This window comes from Lygodium microphyllum, chromosome 8 (assembly GCF_053477565.2).
Source record: "Lygodium microphyllum isolate KBCC chromosome 8, Lygodium_microphyllum_v1.1.10, whole genome shotgun sequence".
Classification (NCBI taxonomy): Eukaryota; Viridiplantae; Streptophyta; class Polypodiopsida; order Schizaeales; family Lygodiaceae; genus Lygodium; species Lygodium microphyllum.
Window position 1 is genome coordinate 3,478,832 of NC_141142.1, and position 24,415 is coordinate 3,503,246.

The 24,415-nt window shown below is 41.8% G+C and overlaps 1 protein-coding gene across 2 annotated transcripts in view; it reads left to right on the top strand.

Moving 5' to 3' along the window:
* Positions 1-468: 468 nt before the first annotated feature.
* The window catches only part of LOC148031910 (protein CANDIDATE G PROTEIN-COUPLED RECEPTOR 2-like), a 50,125-nt gene continuing 26,178 nt past the window's right edge, over positions 469-24,415 (top strand). The window contains exons 1-3 of one of the 2 annotated variants that reach the window (XM_087682493.1): positions 469-1,072; positions 16,933-17,013; positions 18,805-18,967. In XM_087682493.1, the coding sequence (XP_087538619.1) occupies positions 758-1,072; positions 16,933-17,013; positions 18,805-18,967 (559 nt within the window). In that variant the 5' untranslated portion in view covers positions 469-757. Of the gene's footprint in view, positions 1,073-16,932; positions 17,125-18,804; positions 18,968-24,415 lie in introns of both variants that reach the window. The other variant, XM_087682492.1, reaches the window with a different exon arrangement.

Here is a 24,415-nt window from a genome sequence, read left to right on the forward strand (position 1 = left end):
CCCATATAGGTGAGATAAATCAAGATTGGTTCGTTCTTAGGAATTGAACACAACTGGAACGTGCACACATGTAGTTGGCGTGAACTAGCCCGCCCTTTAAGACATTTGGTAACCTCAAAGCATTCCATATAGATAAAGCCATGTCTACTAGTACACTTTGGGAATTGAACCTTGCTTCTCATGCAACACACATATACGTCATATCAACTACTATAAATGTTGAATGGTAATCTTGTCCCTTTAAAAAAAGAAATGTGATAGGTTTTCATGATGCCAAGGCCCCCCATACAGGTGAGATAAATCAAGATTGGTCTGTCCCTAGGAATTGAACACAATTGGAATGTGCACATACATAGTTGGCGTGAACCAACTCGTCCTTCAAGCCATTGGCACCTTGTCCTGTTTAGCCCATCCTTTAGGCCATTGGCACCTTGTCCCTGCCGGCCAAAACTGTCTGGTGTGATAGTTGAAAGATAAAACGCTTTTTCCTAAAAAGGAAATACTTGTCTGCTAACGAGAAGGAGAGAAGCTCCATTGAAGAATTTCGAACGACCACCTCGCGCTTTGGCGCAGGACACGAACTACCGAGCAGAAGGGGGACACCCAGAGCCGAGCCTCATCTGCGCACAGACAAGACACACGAGAGAGAGAGAGAGAGAGAGAGAGAGAGAGAGAGAGAGAGAGAGGTATTGAATGATCAAACGAAGGAGAAGAAGAAGAAGCAGTTCGCCTGTATGATCATCAGGACGCGATCGCGATGAGTGGCGGCATGAGCATATCTGTACCTCCGACTTCCTTGTGGACGGGAGCAGCTCTCCCCCCCGACGTATTGCCTCCGATTGATGATGAAAGTGGAGGTGGCATCTGCTGGAATCTGCTTCGATCCAGGCACCATGGCTTCTGGTACAGTTTTTTCGCAGCTCTTCCCGTCGTCTTGTTCCTAGGGTTTCTCGTGCTTCGATCCCGACGAAGCATTAAGAAGCTTTTGCACAGCCGATCTTATGTCGTTGCCACCTATTACGCTTTCCTCTGGGCCGTCGCTTTCTTGAACCTGATTTGGTTTCTTCTTCAGGTATTTCGCTTCCGTTGTTTCTCTCCATAAGGGTTTTCTAATCTCTGTGACAGTTCTATATTTTCTGTACGCTGCAAACTTTGCAGCTTATAGTATAAGTCGGTAGCATCACTAGCATAATAAGCAGTTTTTTAACACCCCAGGGAACCCCTTCCTGAGATGTTGGAATTAGAGTTGGAAGATGTTGGCATTATGCAATAAAACATTCACAGCCACTCATTTTTGAACATTAAACTATGCCATCGAAAACTGAACTTTAGAGTGGTCAGCTGCAATTCACACTTTAAACATTTGCGATTAAGCTAGGCAAATAATAGGAACTCCATATTGAAAAAGGGACGAGCCTAACTTAACCTATAGGATTGTAGCTTGACTATCTTAAGGATCCTAAACAAAACCTAGGAATCCCAACAATCTGGCCTAAAGGTGGATGATGGTTCAAACAGAAGGGATTGTATGAACCTACCATCGAACCTTGCTGACATAAAGACTTTGAACTGTCCATTGTACCTAGAGTGGTTTGTCCTCCCCAACTGAGAGGTGATCAATCTTGTTAGTTGAGTTCCCCAATTGAGAAGTGCCTTATGAAGAAGAAATATGTTGAGGAGGAGACTTGGGCTGTGAGGAATGGTACTGGTGGATGGAAAGAAAGAAGTGAAAGGAGAGGATGGAGCGTTGTTCTCCACATGGAGACCATATTGTCGCATTAGGGCCTTTAGTGTAGGAGTGGCCTAGTTAGATTCCATTGGATCCCGAGATGAAGGAGTTGTGAAGAAAACACACAATGTAAAACATAATAACTCAGACAAAAATGCAAAAACAAAAATAAAGAAGAAAGATAGCTTTGAAGTACTAAATGAATGCTATAAAGAATGAAAGAGTGTACAAGATTCTTAACGGGAGAGCTATCCAGTTGTTCTTGATGACTCTTGTGGAAGTGGCCTAAGAGAGTAGTTGGAGAGTGATGCCCACTAGAGACGGATTTGAAGGGTTGCAACCACAAGCTCGAGTTGAGATGATGCTGGAAATGGAAGGGTAACAAGCTGGAAACCAAAATGTAGTAGTCTAGAAGGTTGGAATTGGTAAACACACTACATAACAATGTATCGCTTGAAGACAATTGTAGCTAATCAACTATAGCAATCTGGAGCCGGGTAATAGTTGGAAGTGAAAGATCTGATGTAGAGTGGCTTGATCAATGGCAAAATGCAAGCTGAACAGGTGTCTTTGATAGGATGGATGTTGATATCAGCTAGCAACAACAAATGCAGCACATGTGCATCTCTTAAAGATTGGATGACGACTAGAAATTGGGCACTCAGGGGTAGAGAAGGCGTGGTATCAAGAAAAGGACAAAGAGACTAGAGAGACAATAGGGTTTGTGGGGAGAAACACAAAGTGTGCACGGCAAACATTGAGAGAGAAGAGAAACTCAGAAACATAAGGACACGATGATGATGCACTGAATCATGCTATGAGAAGGAAAGCTGATACAATGGAGTCAAAGCTCAAAAGATAATTGCACTATTCTGTTTGAATCAAGTGGTAGCATTTGTGGAGATCTGCACAGTGAAGGAAGTGAATCGTAGTTCTTCGGGCAATGGGCTATTGAAGTAATCACTGTAAGGTGAAGGATAACTATTGAGGGAGTGAACCATAGTCCTCTGATGCCGTTAGAGATGTGGAATGATCACCAGTTGTGGAGGGAGCGAAACACATTTATGATGCCAGGGAGTGACTTGGGGAGCAAAACTCAAATCCTAGAGTGTTGGAGCTGTCAAACGTAGGAGAGCAGCCTAGGTATTGACGCTAGGTGGATAATGATGACGCCAGATGATGAAAGATCTCCCAGGTTGCAAAAACGCAAATACATGGGGTGTGTTAGGGATGAGAAGGCAATTGCGAGGTAGAGAATGCTGTTGCAAGGTGTAGGGAGTTGACTGACTCCAGGCAGAAAAAATCCCAAACATAGACAGTCTAATGGTTGCCAAGTGGGAGAGAGAAGTTGCCAGGTGTGTAGGATTGATGCTAGGTGGAAGAAGCTCCAAAGCGCAAAACCAGTTGATAGAACATGGTGCCTAAAGGAGAAGAGGAAGGGTGAAGATAGCTACGAGCCACAAATTGCAATGTCCTCCTGAAGGGGTGTGAGGGAAATGGAAGGGGTTGGTGAGAGAAAGGAAGGGTGTTTGGTAATGGAAGAGGGGTGAAGAATGATTGAAGAGGTGGTGACCAAAGAAGGTGGTGAAGAATGAATGAAGTGACTACCTATTTATAGGCGTGAGCTGTCTAGGGTGGCACATCAGTGTGTAGGTGCCCATTAAAAAAGTGACCAAAATGTGGACACTAGCCCTTTTTGGGGCTCTAGTGCGAAACCCTAAAGGAAGCGTTTAAACCGAAGAAGTGGTTTCTCAATAACTCCTCTTAAGCCCAAAAAGGGATCAAGAAAGAGGAGGGAAGAGAGATAGAATGAAGAGGTAGAGGATCTTGGAGAGATTTCCACCTTCAAGGTAACTTGTAGTAAGGAATAGTAGATGGGATGAGCTGTAGGACGTGACTCCACCTTGGGAGATAAGCCACTAGCTCCATAACTCCATGTTGGAAGGAATTCAAAGGTCTCATTACGAAGTTGTAGTTGAACCTCCAAGGCCCTGATCTAGGCAATCTTTGAAGATCCTGGGTATTAGTAGGAGAAATGATTGCTTGAAGATAGCTATTTCAAAAGAGTAAATGGTGGGTGACGAACGTCATGATGAGTAGGTGCCCTCATTGAGAGGGGTGGGTTAGGGGCCCTCTTTGGAGCTAAACAAGTTGTCATGAGGACGTGAAAATTTGATGCTTTGCTTATGTTTAATTTGATTAAAGGATTAATCAAATGTGCAATTAAAAGATGCACATGTGTTGCACATGTGAGGTGCAAGCTACTTTTTCACAGTTGAAGGCCGAAGGACCCTGGGAAAAAGATGTGTGTCAAAGGCAAAAGTTGTAACAAGTTACACTTGTTAGATTCTAGGTGAATTTTGGTGTCAGTTTGCCCCTAGTACCATTAATTGGCCATTAAGTGTTAGTGCTGACACTAGGGACTAGGCATTAATTAATGGATTAATGCTTGTCCAAGGGTCAATTAATGCGTGGGACCACTTTGGGTTGCAAATGGCCTAGCCAATTAATTTTTGGATGGGCAAGGTCAATTTTCTGGGCATGGATTAAGGGTTGAATTAATTTTCAGAATTAATTAATTCTGAAAATTAATTAAATGGCTGGAAATTGCTGAAAATGGATTAAGAAAGCTGCCACTTGGCAAAACTTTCCCATGCAAGTGGGGAAAGGCTAAATAGGGCTGAAGGGAGACGGAAATCTCGTTTTTTCATTTTGGAGCTGTTGGAAAGAGGTGTTGGACTGTTGCTACCAGTTTTTGGGGCCATTTCCCAGCCATTGGAGACCATTTTGGTGATGGAGATTGCATATTCTTGACCTTGGGAAGCTGGCAATTGCTGCTGATGCACTTTCTTTTGAAAATCACAGTCTCTGATGCTCCTATTGTTGTTGGTGCATCCGTTTGGGGCTGGTACAGCAGGGCAGCAGCTGATTTTGATAAGTTCTTTGCGACAAATCTCAAAATTTTCTCTCTTTACAGCATTCTCTCATCTCCTTCAGCCTATGCTCAGCAATTCTCAGCAATTCTCAGCCATTTGGAGGAGATTTCAGCCATTTTTGAGGAGCTGATCTGTAATTTCTGCAGTAAACCCTAATTTTACAGTAGAAATTAGGGTTTAGCAGCCACCTTGGGATCCGTGCCAGAGATTGAAGGCTCAAGGGACTGAAATCAACAGCTAATAATTGAAGATTATCAAGGGATTTCAGGAGCCAGCCCATCCTGAATTGATTTGGGGCAGCATTTGGCCAGCTAAGGGTCACATTGGAGAAGAAGTCCTGGGTGAATCAAGGGGCAAATGACCCAAAAGGCTTGCTGGTCATTTATGACAGCAAGAGCAATTGGTTAGCAGGAGGAGATTGAAGAATCTCGAGTTGTACTTCTTTCAATTGAATGAAAGCTAAAGAAATACCGCAAGGGGTGCCAATTTTGGGACAACAGGGTGTCTACTGTCCAAGAATGTTATGGTAAAGTGTGTATTTCATTTTATGTGCATTTATTTATTGCTGTAATTAACTCTTAAATCAGGTTATTACCACCCATTCCGAGAAGGAAGGCTGGTTTCACAAGTAGAAGCCCCCTCTGAGGGCAAAGAGAGTACATCCCCCTTTGAATCCCCCTCGATGAGAGAGGGAATCTAAAAACTCATGGATCATAAACTTCGAATCATTTGATAATGAAGTGTTGTTGGTCTGTCGAAGAAGGTATTTGGTAGCGAAGATGTCGAAGAACTCCCAGAGGTGGCCTCTTAAACGTGAGTACTCGAGGGCGGGGAGAGATGAGGCTCATGTGGAGCCAAGGGTAAGCAACAATCGCTCTCTCAATGGAGTAGATTGCGAAGCCGAAGTAATGGAAGGTGTCAAATAGCCACTATCTCATGAAGGAGGGGATTGCCAAGGGGACGGTATCGAAACATCATTGTCTCTTGAGGGAGCAGAATGTAGAACTGTGCATTGTCAAGGTGGCATTCTTGAAACCCTAGAAGAAGTAGAAGCAACCTCCGTAGCGCATTGCGGCAATCATGAGGAGGGAGGCTATGGTACCAATTGATCCTCCTGTGGCTCAAAAGGACTTAGTGCGCATTGGATGTGTCTTATTGCCTTGAGCATAAAAATTTAAAAGCTGGTGCAGAATAAACTTTGTGGCCTAGAAGGGAGACGTGGCATAGCGAGTGCTTGGGGGTAGATGCATATACTTTGGAGGTGTAGGGAGCAAAGGTCCATGGCGGCAAGCATTGGTGGGGGTGCCGGTGATGCCTTAAGAGGAGCACTCAATGATTTGTTCATCTGCTTGAGGAGCAATCGTAGCACGAGAGTATCAACCTATAAAAGGGTGGGTGGGTGGGAGAGGAGAAGAAGGATATCTCTGTCACTTGGTGATTTTGTGGAAATGAAGGGGGAAATTAGTAGATAATGCCAAATCTGCAACTTGTCTTTGCCTTCTCTGATGTAGAGGATCTTTGTGGCTCACTGAGCGCCTTTGGCTTTGATACCATGTCAAGAAAATGGCAAAGAGACCAGAGAGATAGTAGGGTTTGGGGAGAGAAGCAGTGTGTACGGCAAACATTGAGAGAGAAGAGAAACCCAAAAACACAAGAACACCATGATGATGCATTGAATCATGCTATGAGAAGAAAAGCTGATATAGTGGAGCTAAAGCTTAGAAGATAATTGCACTATCCAGTTTGAATCAGGCAGTAACACCTGTGAAAATCAGCACAACGAAGGGAGTGAAACGCAGTCCTCTAGACATTGGGCTATTGAAGTAATCACTAGAAGGTGAAGACAACTGTTGAGGGAGTGAACCGCAATCCTTTCATGCCATTGGAGATGTAGAAGATGATCACCAAGTATGGAGGGAGCGAAACACAGTCCTCTGATGCCTTGGGCAACAAATCGCAAATCCTAGAGTGTCAGAGCTATCAAACGCAAGGAGAGCAGCCTAGGTGTTGACGCTAGGTGGTTAATGATGATGCGAGATGATGGAAGATCTCTTAGGCTGCAAAAACGCAAATACTTGGGGTGTGTCAAGTAGATGCCGGGGTGAGAAGGTAGTTGCTAGGTGGAGAATGCTATTGCCAAGTGTAGGGAGTGAACATCAGGCAGAAAAAGTCCCAAATGCAGGTAGTTTGATGGTCACTAGGTGGGAGGGAGAAGTCGCGAGTTGTGTAGGATTGACGCCAAGTGGAAGAAGCTCCAAAATGCAAAATCGTTGATGGAATAGGGTGCTTGAAGTAGAAAAGGAAGGGTGAAGACAGCCATGAGCCACAAATTGCAAGGTCCTCTTGAAGGGGTGTTAGGGCAGTGGAAGGGTCTGGTGAGAGAAGGGAAGGGTGTTTGATGACGGAAGAGGGGTGAAGAATGACTGAAGAGGGTGGTGGTGATCGAAGAAGGTGGTGAAGAATGAATGAAGTGACTGCCTATTTATAGGCATAAGCTGTCTAGGGTGGCTCATCACTGTGTGGGCGCCCACTAAAGAGTGGCCAAAATGTGGACACCAGCCCTTTTTGGGGCTGTCTGTGCGAAACCCTAAATGAAGTGTTTAAACTGAAGAAGTGGCTTCTCAACATGTGGCAGCAGTTACAATGGGCTGCATAGCCATTGAATGGCATGTGGTGATGGCTGGAATTTGCAAGAAGGGGATGAATAGTGTGGTTGGGTAGTCATTTGTTTCTTCTATTAATAGATGCGGATCCTCTTGAAATCAGGGTTTTGTCTGTGAGAGTGCACAACGGAAGAAGAAACACGAACATGGAGGAGAGACAGACAGAAAGCAAAGAATGAAGGAAGAAGATCTGCATTGACTGAAATGGATGCTGAATACTCTGAAATGGACTGATCAGTCCCTGCACGCAGCCCGGAGCGTCAGTGAGGGCACCAGATCAGGCTGGGAACAAGGGCAGAACCGATACCAGAGAGGGAGAGGAGAGAGAGTGCGCTGAATCTGAAGGACAGAATAGACTGATGGGGGGGGCTGCTATAAATAGTCCCACAGCCCTAAAACTGGCCGCCAGCCCTAAAACTGGCCGACTGGCCCAAAAGCTGGCCAACTGACCCTAAACTGGCCGATTGGCACAAAAAGCAGCCAATAAAGGCTGACTGCCACCCGAGAAGGGAATGCACACAAAAATCAGCAACACATTAACTGACAGAGCTCCTCTGTCTCCTGCCAGACTCTGACAGGAGCTCACAACCAGGAGATGACAGACTGAGAATGAAATAGAGCAGGCTAACATTATCTTATGGGACATAGAAACTTTGGTAATCTTTGAGTTTTGGGGGCTGTTTTAGAGAGCTTATGAAGATTAAATATGTAATGCATCTTTTTTAGCTTAATGGCCCCTCTTAGGCCCAAAATTGGATTCTGGAAGGGACTTCCAAGTGTGGCTCACTGTTAGCAGATTGGTCAGTTCATGTATAAGTTTGTGCATGATTTGTGGACTGGTGCTTGATTATTTGCATCTATCATACGTGGTGCTTGATTGACTTGTATTTCTAGGGTTGCTAGATGCTGGTCGGACCTGTTCACAACTGTACCCTTTATATAGGCTGGGCTTTCTCAGTCGCTTATCTTTAGGATACTCCAATACTTGTAGGTCCTATTGGAGAAGGGACCTAGTGCCAATGTCTACTCAGTCGGTGACTCACTGTTGTATCTGTACTGTCCCTTGTCTTGGTGTATGGGTTCCATCTCCTAAGCATTCTTCTTTTGAGTTCTTTGGCAATGTTCATCTTTTCTTTGGTGTTTCTCTCCTCTCGTGTTGTGCAGTCTATTTCAACACATTCTCACACTTCCATCAATGCACCCACTTCTGACATGGTATTAGATGTTTGTATCAGATTTTGAGGTGCTGTTTTCTGCTGCTGTAGGTTTGTCATCACCATCTACTGCTGTTATTGGTCTTCCTTGACTACTTCAAACTGTTTCCAGCTTGGGCAACCCTTGTTTACTGCTGTTTGGTTGGTTAATTGTCCCAAAAATATGCGTTTTGATTAGTTGTACCTGCATTTTGCTGTGGCGACCAGTTCCCAGGCTGTGTTGACTGCATTTAATGTATTAACTGCCTGTGTGTTGATTCTCTGCATCTGTGTTTATGGGTTTTGCATACTTTGCTAGGTGGGGACATATCTTTAGGCTGAATTTACTGAATTTGGTCCTTACCTAGCTGGTCTTGATTGATCTTCACTTGTCTAACCTTCTTTTACCTTTTTGCAGTAGTCATTTTGTGAATCAGCTATCCTCTCCACTATGTATAAACTCTTGCTAAGTGCAATGTGTAGTGTGTTTTGCTTGTACTCCCTTTGTTGAGATAGCAAAGCCATTAAGCTCATTGTATTCCATTAATTCCTATTTTGGTTTCCATTTACAATCCCAAATAGGCTTTATTTGTATCATTTTTTAGTGTTTGGTCGCTACCTAAGAGAGCCAACTCTAGATAGTTTAGTAACTGGTGTGTCTAAAAATAGGGCATAGGCATTCATCACTCCACACTCACTCTCTCCTTCATTCTTCATCATTTTCCCATCACACCTTTAGTGAAACGTCCTGCTAAGATCCAATGTGTATACAAGACACAATACAAGCCAAACTCACCATAAAAGGGATTGGACATCAGACTCACCTCCCAGCCGTAGAGCCAAATGGGCTCATGTTGTGCTAAGAAATGCACTTAGCCACTTAAACAGCCCCAAAACATGCTTATTTTAGGCTTATTTTAGCCAAAGCCCTAAAACGAGGAGCGGATCGAGAAAGCTAAGTGGGAGAGGATCTAGAACCCTACTTTTCTGTAAATTTGCAGCCATCCCTTCACTCTTTTACAATCTTGTTTTTGCAGGTTTTAGGTGTTACCAGCTTGTTGCCCACACCCCGGTCACGGAGGACATCTTAGCCCTTGCTGTCCATCACTGTTCCCTATAGTTTGGGGCCTGTTTCCAGCCCTCCACACGCTGATTGCTGTTGTTTCTGTTTGGTGACTGACTACTGTTCATCTGCACTGTTGTCATATAGTCTGCCATGCCAGCAAATTGCTGCGTTTGCAGACTCTAGCTGCCGCCTCGACAGTTTTCTCTCTCCTGTCTGCAGTGATTGCAGTCTTTCTCTCTCCTGTAGGTTGTGTTGCTTGCGCTTTCAGTCTTTCTCTCTCCTGCAGGCTGTCCTGCCTGCGTTTTCAATCTTTCTCTCTCTTGCAGGCTGTCCTGCCTGCGTTTTCAATCTTTCTCTCTCCTGCAGGCTCTGTTTTTAGTCTTTCTCTCTCCTGTAGGCTATCCTACCTGCGTTTTTAGTCTCTCTCTCCTGCAGGCTCCGTTTTTAGTCTCTCTCTCTCTTGCAGGCTGTCTGCATCAGATCCAGCTTCTCACTGCTGCGTTTGTTGGTGTTCGACATCCGGAGGCTTCTTTGCTGCGATTCGGGATTCGTTCGGGATACGGCATACTCTCCAGCTCATTACCCCTGCCCTGATCCTAGAGATAACAGGAGTTCGAGGTTCAGTATTCATTCACTGCATAGTGTGTTTGTTGCATGCGCATCATATTATTAGTAGTCATATCATTTCATTTATTCATTGTGTTCATTGTCTCTGAGTTACTCTAATCCTAACCCTAACTGTATTCTTTTTATCAGTCTGTGCTTTGTCGTACGGTTTCTGTTTATGTTTTTGTGTTAGGGTATTTTCCTTTACAGCTCAATCCTAAGTCTAAGAGCTATCAACACTTCGGGTCACGACCACATCCCAAGTGTGGAAAATGACTCTTCAATGAACGTACTGAGTCTCAAATAGCCCTAGCCTTAAATGGTTTGATGGAATCGTTTAGTTCTAAGATCAAAAACCAATTTAGATTTGGGTGGAACATAACAAGTAGTATCTTCAAGCCATGGAACTTCCTCAATTGGGACAATTTGCTCACCGTATCTCAATCGTTTCTTCAAACGATTCATGTGGAACACAGAATGAACTCAAAATTTTGAAGGTAAATCCAACTCATTGGATATGCTACTTATCTCTTGGTAATTTGAAAAGGACTACAATACTTGAAGAAAATTTATAGCACTTGCTGATAGTTGTTAAATGGGAGCCCTTTGGGACTTTAAGGTAAACTCACATGTCTTCACGAAGCTCCATAGGAGTATGATGTTGGTTAGGATAAAACTGTTAGCTTGCTTGATTTAGTCATGTCAGTCTGTCATCTCTTGGTTGTGGGCTTTTGTCAGAGTCTGACAAAGAGATGGAAGATTTGGCAATTTAGTGTGCATTTATCCCATTTTAGGCACATTTCTTGCGCATTTCCCTAGGTTGTGAGGAGGTTTCTGCCTCTGGTTAGTGCCAAATGTCCTCTATAGGAGTCATATAATGTGTAGCTCCACTGTTCACAATCCAAACAGGAATTGAAGTGCTCGGTTGTGATGAGTGGGCCTCTCAGTAACCTCGTCAGGAGGCAGCTCACAGATGTGGACGAGACTCGCATTTGTTGTCTCTATGGAGACGATGTGTGCCTCTGCAGACCAGTCACAGACAAGCCCTTTGGAGTGGAGAATGGTGTCGACTGAGATAGCTGAGTGGTGGCAGTACGAGTGTGACCTTTAAACTGTCCCTTGCTATTACCTTGCCTAGGCTGGGGGTTGTCCGATTGAGGGGCGGGGGTTTGAGATTTAGATTTGTGTGCTGTGCCTCTGACCTTTGAACAATACTTGTTATCAAAATGACCAGTCTTTTGACAATGTTGAGAATACCTATTCTTTTTAGGTATATTCTGCCACCCTTGTTTGAGTTGTGACTGGGAGTTTCCTTGTGATTCCCCGGACTGATTTTGTTTTAGCTTTTGAGTGGAGGTTTAATTTTGTTTGCCCTTCCCTTGTTTCCCCTTCTGAGAATAAGCAACAAGAGCCCCCTCTGAGAAAGAGTTCACATGAAATTGATCGAACAACCGTGTGTAACGTAACAGGACACTCAAATTCATAGAAAGTAGGCATGCTAGGCTTTGAATCTATACCTTCCACAAAGTTGAAGTATTTCCTAGGGAGTTTGCTCAGAAACAATGTGACTTGATTGTCAGAGGACTTGGGAGTCCCCGTTAGTGGAGAATTCGGTAAGAAGTCGCCGATACTCGGCCAACTTGACTTTCAAGTCATCCTGGTCAGTGATTTTAAAGAGTTGGAGCTCATGGTTAAGATTTATACAACGGGTCCTATCTTGAGCAGTATAGTGGTCAGTCAAGTGTGCCCATCGCTCTGACGCTAAGTCAAAATGTTGAAGTTGAGAATGAAACTCAGGCAATAAGCCGCGCTTCAGCCCGACAATAGCTGAGGCATTCTTGGCCTTCCATGAGTAGACAACCTTGTATTGAACAAGTGCGGGATTGGGTTGGGGTTCCGATCCCATAGGTTATGGGAGTTAAGGACATGTCTCATCAAGTTCGACCAAGTGGTAAAGTTTGACCTATTAAAACGAGACTTATCATTGAAAGCATGCTTGGCAGAAGATGAGGTGGAACCATGAGATATTCGGGAAGCGGGATAGGATGGAGGTGGAGGGTAAGATGGTGGTGGGTGTGTCTGATAGGAAGAATGAGGGGGAAAAGGTGGGTAGGCAGAAATAGATTGGGAGTGTCCAATGAGTGCCGATTGATGCAGAGGCACTGGAACATGAATGTTTCTATAAGGTGCTGATGGAGGTGGAGGCACTGGGATACGAAAGCCTTGTCCAAAGCTTGGCTAGGACACAATAAAATGACTAGGAGGTCCACCAGGTAATGGTATAGAGGCAAGTTGTGGTACCAACTGATCCACACTCGAGAGAGGTTGGGGGGGATACCCAGGCTGCAATAATCCTGAAAGTGTATGAGAAGTAGGTGGAATATCACTCGATGGAGGAAAGGATGAGGTACGGTGTGATGTGCAATATGAGGTGTTTGATAGGGGAATGTAAATGGTGTGAAGGAAAGTAGAGAAGCAACATAAGAATGTGGTGGGATGGGTGGGTTTTGAATTTGTGGTGTGAGAGGTGTAGATGCATTTTGTTCATTTTTACCAATTATTGATTGAAAATGAAATGATGATGATGCACCATGCACTGTAGAAATAGGAACACCAAATTCATTCTGATTTTGATAAGTAAACTGAAAAGAAGGAAGGGTAGAAGAAGAGGTATCTGGCTTTTTCTTATAATCTCCACGACGTGTGTTAACATACAAGAATTGGTCCTCAAGATAATCTTTTCCGTTGTCAATTGATTGTACTCTAGCTTTCTCATGATTTCTACCAGCATATTGCAAAGCAGAAGAGATAAAAGACGAAAGAACAAAAGACGAATCTAAAGTACCTTGCACCGGAGTGGACGGAAGAGGATGAAAGAATGAAACATACTCTGGATCTCTTTCTCCAACAGGGGGGGTCCATCCCTGAGGGAGGTCTCGATGGCCCTGCAATATCATCAGATTTATGCGCAATATCTAAAGAGAGAAATTCATGCATACCTTCATTGAGTAGCTTCTCTTGAAGAAGGGCAATCCTTCGATCAAGCTCCTCAATCTTCTTTCGTCTAAAGTCCATGATCACATTTTTAGTGAAAAGCTTGTATAGCCTTTCTTCCGTGTTGTCAGAAGTGTCTTTCACCATGTGGAGCAAGGTGTTTTGCCAACTCTTGCTTGGTTCTCGGCATAGGTTGTTCTGGAGACCAAATTGGTGTTGATGTGCTTGAAGTCATTTTAACCTGTTGTTATTCTTGCTTCTTGCGGAGAGCTTTTAGATCAAAGGCCTAGGTTTCTCAGAGAGTACCAGGCTCTGATACCATGTAAAGAAATACTCTGACACAAAAGCACAAATAATAATCGTACGATAAAGCACAGACTGATAAAAGAACATAGTTAGGGTTAAGGTAACTTAGAGACAATAAACATAAAAAATTATTGAAGTGATATAATTGTTGAATATACAATGCTCATGCAGCAAACACACTATGCAGTGAATGAATATTGAACCTCAAACTCTTGTATCTCAAGGATCAAGGCAGGGGTAATGAACCTTGAACGGATCTGGAATTGCAGCAAGGTAGCCTCCGGATGTCGAACACCAGCAAACACAGTAGTGAGAAGCTGGATTTGATGCGGACAGCAATGAGAAGAGAAAGACTAAAAACGCAGGTAGGACAGCTTGCAAGAGAGAGAAAGACTAAAAACGCAGGTAGGCCAACTTACAGGAGAGAGAAAATTGCTAAACGTAGACTGGACATCGTGGCGATAGCTTGCAGAAGCTGGGATCAGCTCCAAATTGCGTGAAGAGGGCTGGAAATAAGGTGCCAATTGATGTAGACAGCAATGGACAGCTTCGGCTGTGATGTCCTCTGTGAACGGGGTGTGGGCAGCAAGCTGAAACGCCTGAAATTTGCAAAAACGAGTTTGTAGATTGAATGGAGAGCAGCATACGTATTTATAGAAAGTTTGGGCCCTCCCAAGTGGGTTTGTGCTTATGGGACACAAACTCTCTAGAAGCGCGTTTCTTTTAAATAAATTAGACTTCTTCATTAATTAAGCAATGGACAACTTCGGCTGAGATGTCCTCCGTGAACGGGGTGTGGGCAGCAAGCTGATACACCTGAAATCTGCAAAAACGAGATTGTAGCATATGATAAGGAGTTGTGTCATACATCCCCATATGCGGTCCTTGACCTACCATAGCATGGAAACTAGTGTCACCACCAAAGTAACTTGGTTGCCCCATAATTGCATGCATGCCTTGTTGTCCAAAAAGCATTGGATTGGCACTTCCAAGTTGGCCTTGCATATGCATCAATAGCCCCATTGGCATCATTTGCTTATGCTCACTACTCGCATTTAGAACATCATGCTATTGTATTGGCTCTTCCTTTGGTGCATCTTGTTGTCCAGAAGCTCCCAAAGACAATTTCTCTTCTTGCCTTTCCTGCTCTCCTCTAAGGGTTCAAAAAGCGCATAAATTGAGAATCATTCACCAATTGCATAAACATTGCAGCTGTTGTTCTCAACTGAACTTTATAGTGGTCATCAAATTCCTCTTCCTCTTGCCGGCCATCAACATCTAAAGGCGTGGATGGATCCACATTTTGGTCTAAACCAACATTATTAGCTTGCTATCCTTGTTGTATGCCTTATCTAAGATCAATCATTGCATTTTCCCAACACTTTATGAATTTTCAGATCAAGAGGCATCATCCTTGCTTAATCCCATCTCAATATTTGAAGACATTCTTGTTGTAATGCTCGGTTGAATACAATTTTAGGACTAGAGCAAAGCTTTTGACCTTCAATTAGGTGGCTCAAGCATAGCAACTCGAGGAAATTGATGGTATCCCGGCAATGGAACCTTGAAACCAGCCTTCCTCCTTGAATAGGGTGGTAGATAACCTGATTAAGCATTAACTACAAGAAGCAAAAAATTTATGTGAACTGAAAATGCATACTTTATCACTTTAATCTTGGACATTGGACACCCTGTTGGCCCCAAAACTAATGCTTCTTGGGATATTTCTTTATCTTATATTGCAAATGGAAGGAGTAAAATTGAGATCCTTTGATCTCGTTTGCTAATCCAAGTGCCTCTTGTTGTCAAAACTAACCAACGAGCTTCCAAACCAATTTGCCCCTTGGTTTGCTCAGGGATTGGCCTTCACCTTACTTCTCGAAAGACAAATTCAGCTCCAAATCTGATATGGGCTGAGTTGGGCTTGCAATCCCTTTCTGTGATCGAGTTTTGGTCTTGAGAGGGGGTGTCAAGCTAAACAAGATGCACTACACATTAAATCTTCACTCAAACTCAAAAGATTTCCAAAACTCAAAAGATTTCCAAAAAGTTTGTGTGTGCCACAAGTAAACACTCAAACTTTGCGAGGATCCACATCTATGAATAGGAGGTTTCCTACTCCACTAGTTCATATCCTTTTTGAAGGTTATTACTCCTATTGTAGATTTTGGCCTTCAACTTCCCTTCCACTGGTTGTCTAGCCTACATGAGTGCTGCCACACATCAGATGACCTATTCTCAATCGCTGCCAATCTCCTGTCACTCTAGATCAAGTTGTGTTTGCTGCTGCACCAGCTGTTGCCATTGGCACACCCTTACTGCCTGTGTTTTCAGGTTTTCCAGGCTGCCCTACATCAACACAATCTTTTCGAGCCTTTTTCAGCTTTCAGTGATCAGTTTCCTTTGTATTCCGGTGGTTACACTAGTGTTTTAACCAGATTCAGCCTCTAGACTGATGTGTTTTGGTTTCCAGCATGTTGTCCTTTCACTCTCAGCATCATCTTAACTCCAATTGGTGGTTATAGACATCGGAATCTATCTCCAATGCACGTCACTCTTTGACTTTTCCCATTCATCTTGTATGTTGTCATTCATTTACTTCGAAGTTCTCTTTCTCTCTGTTTGTGTTTTGTGTTTTTGTGTTTATTGCGCTCTTGTTTGAGTTATTGCATTTTAGTTGTGTTCGTACATTTTATGCTTTCTTTGCAAACCCTAGCATCACTTTATAGGTGATACCTTGCCCCTGACATGATAGAGTACACCTTACCACAACCCATCGGGTTAATACTAGAGGCCAAACCAACATTGTGATGCCATTACTCCAGTCTGTCCTTGGATGAGACAAATTTTCATTACTTTTTATCTTTTCATAGACATAGGGGCTTTCATATATAGAGCTTTACTGGGTTATTTAGCTCTTACTAGTCCTTTTAGATGTCATGGTCTGACAATGGCTTTTAGATGTGAGCTTGTTTGAAAATTTTGTACTCTTATGTAATGTGACGAGATCATATCTCATTTCTATCATTTGTTAAAGTCTCATAGGCATCTGGTCCTAGCAGCATGACTAGGGATGTACTACAAGAAGTGGGAGTGAAAATCACTCTTCCATACCTTTGTGGACTCGTATGGAGATGGCTATAATGCCACACTGAAATTTACTCTAATTAGAAGTATGGCTTCTGTAAACCGAATACTCCTCTGCTTAGTTGATCCCTATTACTATACAAGTTAAAACTATGTTTTCCTAGATCATGCATTAGAATCTCTTCCTCCACTTATTGTTTGCCCAGACTGGATTTGTTTACTGTTGTTAGAATTTCAATATTTGAAGATAAAAGTTTTGAGGAGTTCTAAAAAGTCACACAAAAATGATTGAAAATTGCAAGATGGTACTTACACTATTTGTAGTGTCTGAGCATCATGTTTTATGTGGCAGGTATGGCCACCCAAGAGTGGCAGGACGACATTATGGGATTTTCTTTCACTTATTGTTAGTTTTGGGATTGTTTTACTGGAGGTTAGTGTGGTGGTTTTCCTTTCACAAGGCTATATTGTCAGTGGTTCAGATGCCTTGATACGAACATTAATATTCTCTGGTGTGGTTGCTACAGTTGATACTTTCATAAAGGTCTGTTCTTTCATTTGCCATATTTCTTGTGTTGTAAGCATTGTTATTCAGCTCTTGAAGTGCTTGCATTGCACATAAGACTATTTGCCTTTTTAGTGGAAAAGTTGGTAATTTCACAACTATGATATGACCAATAGTTCTCAACTTTTCCATTTATAGCAAATGATCATGGTGATCTAGCTATAAAGTAGGAACTAGAAAGTAGAAGTGTTACACAATCATTCCTAATTCAGGCACTTAGTTTTGCAACTTCTAATTATCATCAGCCTCGGCAAATTAGTCTGTCACCATAAGGCATCAGCATGACTTTAACAAGCTTGGAGTTGAAACTTGTTATTACACGCTAGTTTGAGTGGAGTATGTGGATGGAGTATCTAGCGATAGAAATGGGTCCCTCAACCACACTGGTGGGTACTGCAAGTATTTGCAAAGTATCTCCTCTCTAGAACTTACGACTGCCAGGGTACCAGTGAAGAAGCTATAGGAGTTGCAGGAACCTAAAGTATAATTGCAGGATGTGGTTGTAGCTAATTGAGTGTTTTTGTATTGCCTGTGTCCAAATTTGTGACAATTAAACGTTCTTCCTAGTACAAGTTGGAGTACTTAGCACTCATCAGCATTGTCAACCTCTTATCACAATAAAAGAGAGGTGGGCTTGCTCATATTCCAGAACAAGAGCAATCAATTTATTTCCAGGGGAATAGTTTACTGACACGTGTTCACCACTTATACTAGGTATTTATGCCAAACGAGTATCAATGAGAGGGATACATGCCTACACTTCGAATTGGTGGATAGAACTCTTGAGCCACAAAATAAATTCCACCTATCATGGAGGCACTGTCCAACAGCACTAGTTGTTGGTATTTTGCACAGCTTGAACTGTATGACCGCATGACCCATATTGAATTTATGTTGATTGGAATCAACAATAAGCCTGTTTTCCTGCTAAAATACTTGGCTTAGTAAAATAAATATTCATGGTTTGTGAGCATGTGGATTGGTACATTATTTTTGGAACTCATGTAGGTAACATTGGAGCTGGTTGGTCCAAAATTTTCCTGATTTGTTCAAAAACTTCCTATAATATACTGTACAAATATTACACCTATACAAATTCAAGAGTCTATGGTATACTCACAGCTCTTCAAAAAAAGGAAAGAGAGCTAGTACTACAAAATCAAAAGAACTAGAAAAACATCACTAATGTGAGGGCTGAAAGGACCTTTCAAAAAGGGGAAGTGGGAATGCCTTCACTTGCACATTTGCCAGTATGAACTTATTATGCCCAGTGTCCACTATGCTGAAAACCTTGTCCATGATGCAAAAAGGATCACAATCTGACTGGGCCAATGAATGCCTGCTGAAATTGATAAAATGACTGCCACTTATCACAATTCAAGTTTACAAATGCCTAGAAGAAAAAATTTCCATATAAGAAGGCAGGACCAAAGCAGCCAAAAAGTTCTCTCTGGTTAGAGAACATCGTCTACAAATGCAGGAGCAATGTGCCTCTGTTTGTTCTCGATTTTACATACATAATTTTCATGTTATGCTTCTTATGTAAACCTATTTTTGCAAGAATTTCTGTTGATTTTTTTGTATCTGAAAGTAGCAAATAATGAGAAAATATGTCTCTTATCACCCTGTTTTGTGCTTACATAGTGCTTCATTTCATAGGCTCTTTATATATTTGTACTTGGCGTTCCCCTTTTCCTCACAAGGAGCGATTCTGATGATCATAGAAAGTGGATCTTTTGGTTGATACGAAGCTTACTTTTTGTAGCAGCCTACTTTTTTGTCCTGATTTTACCTCACACAAAGTGGCGGGATAGATTGCCTGGTATGCATTGTTCATATCAACAGCATAAATTCTTCAAGTTATTCTGTGTGATAAATGAATGACTCCTAACACACTTCTTGGGCTTCAATTCATGGAGACTGATGTATAATAGTCATGGGACTCAATCACTGTTGCTTACCAGTCCGCATTATCAGTGGTAAAAGACCTTTAAAGTCATATAATTTCTTTCTTCAGCAAGCTTGAAAAATTGTCTCTTGATCTCATGTCATTATTGGCCTTGGCTACCTCATGGCCAATGCTATAAATCTCTTCAGATTGAATAGAATATGCCTTGCTAGGTATGTATTGTTCATATCAACAGCATAAATTCTTTAAGTTGTTCTGCATGATAAATTAATGACTCCTAACATGCTTCTTGGGCTTTAATTCATGGAGACTGATGTATAATAGTCATGGGACTTGATTATGGTTACTTATCAGTCCACATTATCAGTGGTAAAATACCTTTAAAGTCATATAATATTTTCTTCAGCAAGCTTGAAATTATTGGCCTTGGATATCTTATGGCCAATGCTATAAATCTCTTCAGATTGAATAGAATATGCCTTGCTATTTATTGAAAATGTGTTTGATAGTATCGTGGTTTTTTGAGGAAATGAGTATCTCTAGATTTAATGATAATAAGTTTTCAGTTGGTTTCTTAGCAGGTTACCAAATCTGGTTCATTATCTAATTACACAATAAAAGCTTGTTATAGTTGTCTAGAGTTCCCAAACATTGTCATACGATAGGAAGGATTAGTTTTAAGAGCTATCATCAGAGAGCTATCCAAATGCCTCTCATTCTTTTCTTTTGACTCAGAATGCACAAGCATATCATCAAAGAACGTGCATGCAAAGGATTTGCAAGGTTAAAAAAGTGTCCCCATCATCTTGTTAAAAGTAGCGAGAGCATTTGCCAAACCAAAAGGCATGACTGAGAACTCATAATATCCAAAGGTTTTCAGAAAGGTAGTCTTATGAATATGTTCAATAGGTCCCTGCAAATTATCCACATCATCATCAATCCATGGAATTAGACAATGATTTGTGATAGTATTCTTGTTCAAGGCCCTAGTCTTTGCTATACCATTGTATTTCAAAGAGAAAATTAACCATACACATGCACCAAGAACTATCCTTCGTTCATACCAATAATACAAGAGAAGGTTGAATTAGCCCCTTTTTGCAAAGGTTCAATAGCCAAATTAGGAGAGATGAAGTTTGCCCTAACATAGGATCAAAGAAGATGAAAACAGTCTAATCTCTCACGTTGCTCCATGCCGTACCACAACTCTGAATCTGCCACTCCCTGCTGCTCACAAACAAGATCAAGCACCAATCTTACAAAAGGCTTTCCTTTATGATCATTATGTGTTGCAGAATCCTAGATGGCCATCCTTTTAGGATAGTTCTTTGCAATAGACTCTTCTTATTCACAAAGGAAACACATTCCAGTAGCTTTCATGACTGATTTATCTTTATGATCAAGCTTCATAAATTGAGCTTTAGGCTTCTTTCCATTAGTAGGAGGTGTACTCTCCATTTTCATGGCCTTGTGAATTTTGCTATCTTTAAATTGTGTTGCAGGATCTATAAGGAAAGCATAACTTTGTCCCCAAAGTGATAGCCTAGTGGTAAAGCTTATGCTTCATAACATAGAGGTTGTGGGTTCATGCTCTACAAGGTGCATCATGGATAATATTTGGAGGGGAAGCACCTACCCTTGTGGGCATTTGAGTGTGTGAGTTTAACGAGGGAAAAAAAAAGTAAAGTGTAACTCTTTTGAGCATTCTCAATCAATTGAGCTATATTGTTAATTTTGTACTTGCAACAATAGTTTCTCAGCTTGTTGGGCAATAAATAACAATAGATCTTAATTTGCTCTGATAAAGGTCAGAAAATCTACCTAAAAAGAAGTTGTGTATCAATTAGAAGAGAAAATTGACTTAAACTTCACCCAAGTATTCAAAGCTATACCTTGAGGTAGGAAAGTAGACCAGCACTGCAAATCATTTGTTGGGTTTTACTCACGCCTACTTCGGTGAACCATAGTAGGACATTGGGGAACTTTTTACTCTCCGTAAGCAAGGTTTTTCCCCCTAGTCATATTACTCTTTATTTGTGTATTTATGCTACACAATTCGGTCGCTTATCACACATTACACACTTTTGTGTGTGAATGCACCTTAAGGCACTTACACAACCCTAAAGTCTAAGGGTTGTACTTTGTACTTTGAGTTACACACTTTGGAATTAATCAAGTATCAAGCAGTGACCATACTCTCACTGTCTCTACTGTTTACACACTCTATGCTGAGTTGATAGCTGCCATCTCCGATCCAACAAGTGGTATCAAAGCGTGAGGTTCATCTGGCAGCTGCTGAAGCTCTGCCTTTCAGCTTCCTCCCCAGGCCAGCTCCTTGTCCGCCAGCTGCAGCAGCAGCCACCACCTGTCCTACAGCTCCCATGCCAGTCTGGCCAGCCCAGCCGGTGGCCGCCCTGCTGCGCCTGCTCCAGTCGCCCTGTAGTGGCCCCCTTGTCGAGTCGCCAGTCTGTCCAGCAGTGTAGGCTGCACCGTCAATCTGTCCAGCAGTGCCGCTTGCTCTGCTGCCTGTCAAGACAGCTGCTGCCGCCATCTTGTCCTGTCGCCAGCTAACCAGCTGTGCCGCCAGCACCCACAGTTCGTCCTTAGCTCTGCTGAAATCTGGAAAAATTTCAGCCTAGTGAGACAATAGTAGTCAAGTGTGACACATTTTAGTTGATTACAGCTTGGCATTTGCTGTAATTTCTGGAAATTTGTGGATTTTCAGGTCAGGCCATCTTTTGTCGTTGCTCTTGTGCCTTTAGGAAGAGTGACATTTATGCCTTTAGGAAGAGTGACATTTATCATGGCAAATCAAAGACAAAGTGATGTCTTTACTTATGTATCTAAAGAGGATAGATTGGATGGCAATAACTATTCTTTGTGGTCCTTCATGATGAAGAATGTACTCGTTGCAAAGAATCTTTGGAATTATGTCAATGGGGAAGAAGTTTGTCTTGGAGATATGGCTCTTGCCAATCCTCCACAAGGAGGTCATGGTCAAAGGCAAGCTTGGGTTCAACCACCACCCCAAAGAACAACTGCACAAAAGGCTTGGGACACTAGGGATGTCCAAGCATTGTCACTTATTGCATTGGCAGTCTAATGGTCTATAATCTCGCATGTCTGGTCTATTGCTACTTCACGAGTAGCATGGCTTACACTTGAGGATATGTTTATTGGAAAAAATGATACTCGCATTTCTTTCTTAAAGAAGGAGCTTGAAAATGTGAACATGGAAGAAGGTGATGCTATGCAGGATCATCTTAATAAAATTCAAGACTTGTGCGAGCAATTGATGAATGTAGATAAGTATTATTTTGATGTTGAGATGATCTCTACTACTTTGAATTTTTTGCCACCTTCTTATTTGGTCTTTCACATGGCATTGAATCTTACAATGCGAATTTCTATGCAGACACTTACCTTTCTTCAGTTGGTTAGTTTGTTGCTGGAACAAGAGCAAACAAGGAAGAATAGTGGGGTGGATGTTGTAGCTTTTGAATAAGCTTTTGTGGCAAAATAGAAGGGCAAGGGTAGTTAGTCCAGGAATGCTCCGCAGAGTTCTGGAAGTTTAGGAACTTCGCAGAATAACAAGGAGTGGGATACGCCAGCCAAGAAGGACAAGTGTCATTATTGTAAAAAACCAGGTCATTACATCACAGAATGCTGAAAATGCATTGCCAAGGAGAAAAAGGAGTTTGGAATGTCTGTTTTAGATGCACCTACTACCGCTATTGCTATAGAGTCCACATCATTCATCATTGACCATGATTACTGTTTTTACACTTGTAGTCATGATTCCTCTTGGGAAAATAGCGCATACAACTCCATAGAGGATGCTAGCACTTAGTTCTTTGACACTGGTGTTTCTAAGCACATTACATCCCATAGGGATTTGTTTATCTTTGTTGTTGCAGCTCCTGTTGGCAAATTAGTGCAATGTGCCAACAATCCATCTTATCCTGTTAGAGGTGGTGGAGAGATTGTCTTGAAAGCCATTGATGGCTCTACTCTTTGTTTGTAGGATGCTTTATATATGCAAGGGATAAAGAAGAATTTTGATGTCTATTGCTTCTTTAGCAAAATGTGGAATGCAAGTCACATTCGATGATGATAATGTGTGGTCAAGGATAAGGAATTCTTGACTTTGGTACTTACTGGCATACTATGTCATGGACTTCATGAGTTAGATGCTCATTCGATTGATTTTAATGCTTATGCAATGTACTCAGATGTTGGAAGGCTTCTCTCTCCTGGAGAGACCTCTTGAGCATATTTGTGAGGGAGGCATTTTGAAAAAAATGCATCGGTTTTCTTTTTCTCGTGATGTTGCTTTTAAAGCTACAACCAGGTTGTAGATTGTGCATTCGGATGTATGTGGACCCATGTAGACAAAGTCATTGGGTGGATGTTATTATTTTTTCACTCTCTTTGATGAGTATATTTGTTTTTGTTGGGTTTATTCATTGGTGAAAAAGTCAAAAGTGTATGATGTATTTTTGGCTTTTATTGCACTTGTCGAAAATCAATTAGATTGTCAAATTAAGACTCTTCGTTCGGACTGAGGGGGGGAATACATGTCTTCCTTGTTGAATAATTCTTTGAAGGAAAAAGGCATTGCATATCAGTATACTACTACATATACTACACAACAGAATGGGGTTGCAAAAAGAAAGAATCGGTCACTCATGGAGATGGTCAAATGTATGTTGAAAGCTTAAAAATTGCCACATGGATTTTGGACGGAAGCAATTATGTGTGCTTGTCACATTTTGAATAGGTGCCCTACTAAGACATTGAAAAATTATAATACTTTTTGAGGCTTGGAACTGTAAAAAACCTTCAATTGGTCATTTTCGAACTTTTGTCGTCTTTCATATGCTCATATTTCCAAAGTATTGAGAAAAATGTTAGATAATAAGGTTGTCAAGTGCATATTTATAGAGTATAGTAGTGAAAGTAAAGGGTATAGATTGTACAATTCTATTTCCAAGAAAGTTTTTGTTAGTACAGATGTGATTTTTAATGAAAAATCATAATTGTCTCTTGCTAGTTATGACACATATCAGACTGCAAGCAAGGTTATTTAGCACATGTGAATCACATGGCAGTTATTTCATGGTAACACGCCAAGGACCTCGAGGATGCAGTGGATGTCAAAGACAAAAACTGTGATAAGTTATGCGAGCTAGACTTTGGGTGTTTGTTAGTGTCAATTTTGACCCTAGGATAGTTATTTGGCCAATAAGTGTTGATGGTGACACTAAGGACTAGCATTAATTAATGAATTAATGTGAGCCTAAGGGTCAACAGAGGTTGGGGACCACTTCAAAGTTGCAAATGGCTTGGCTAATTTAATTA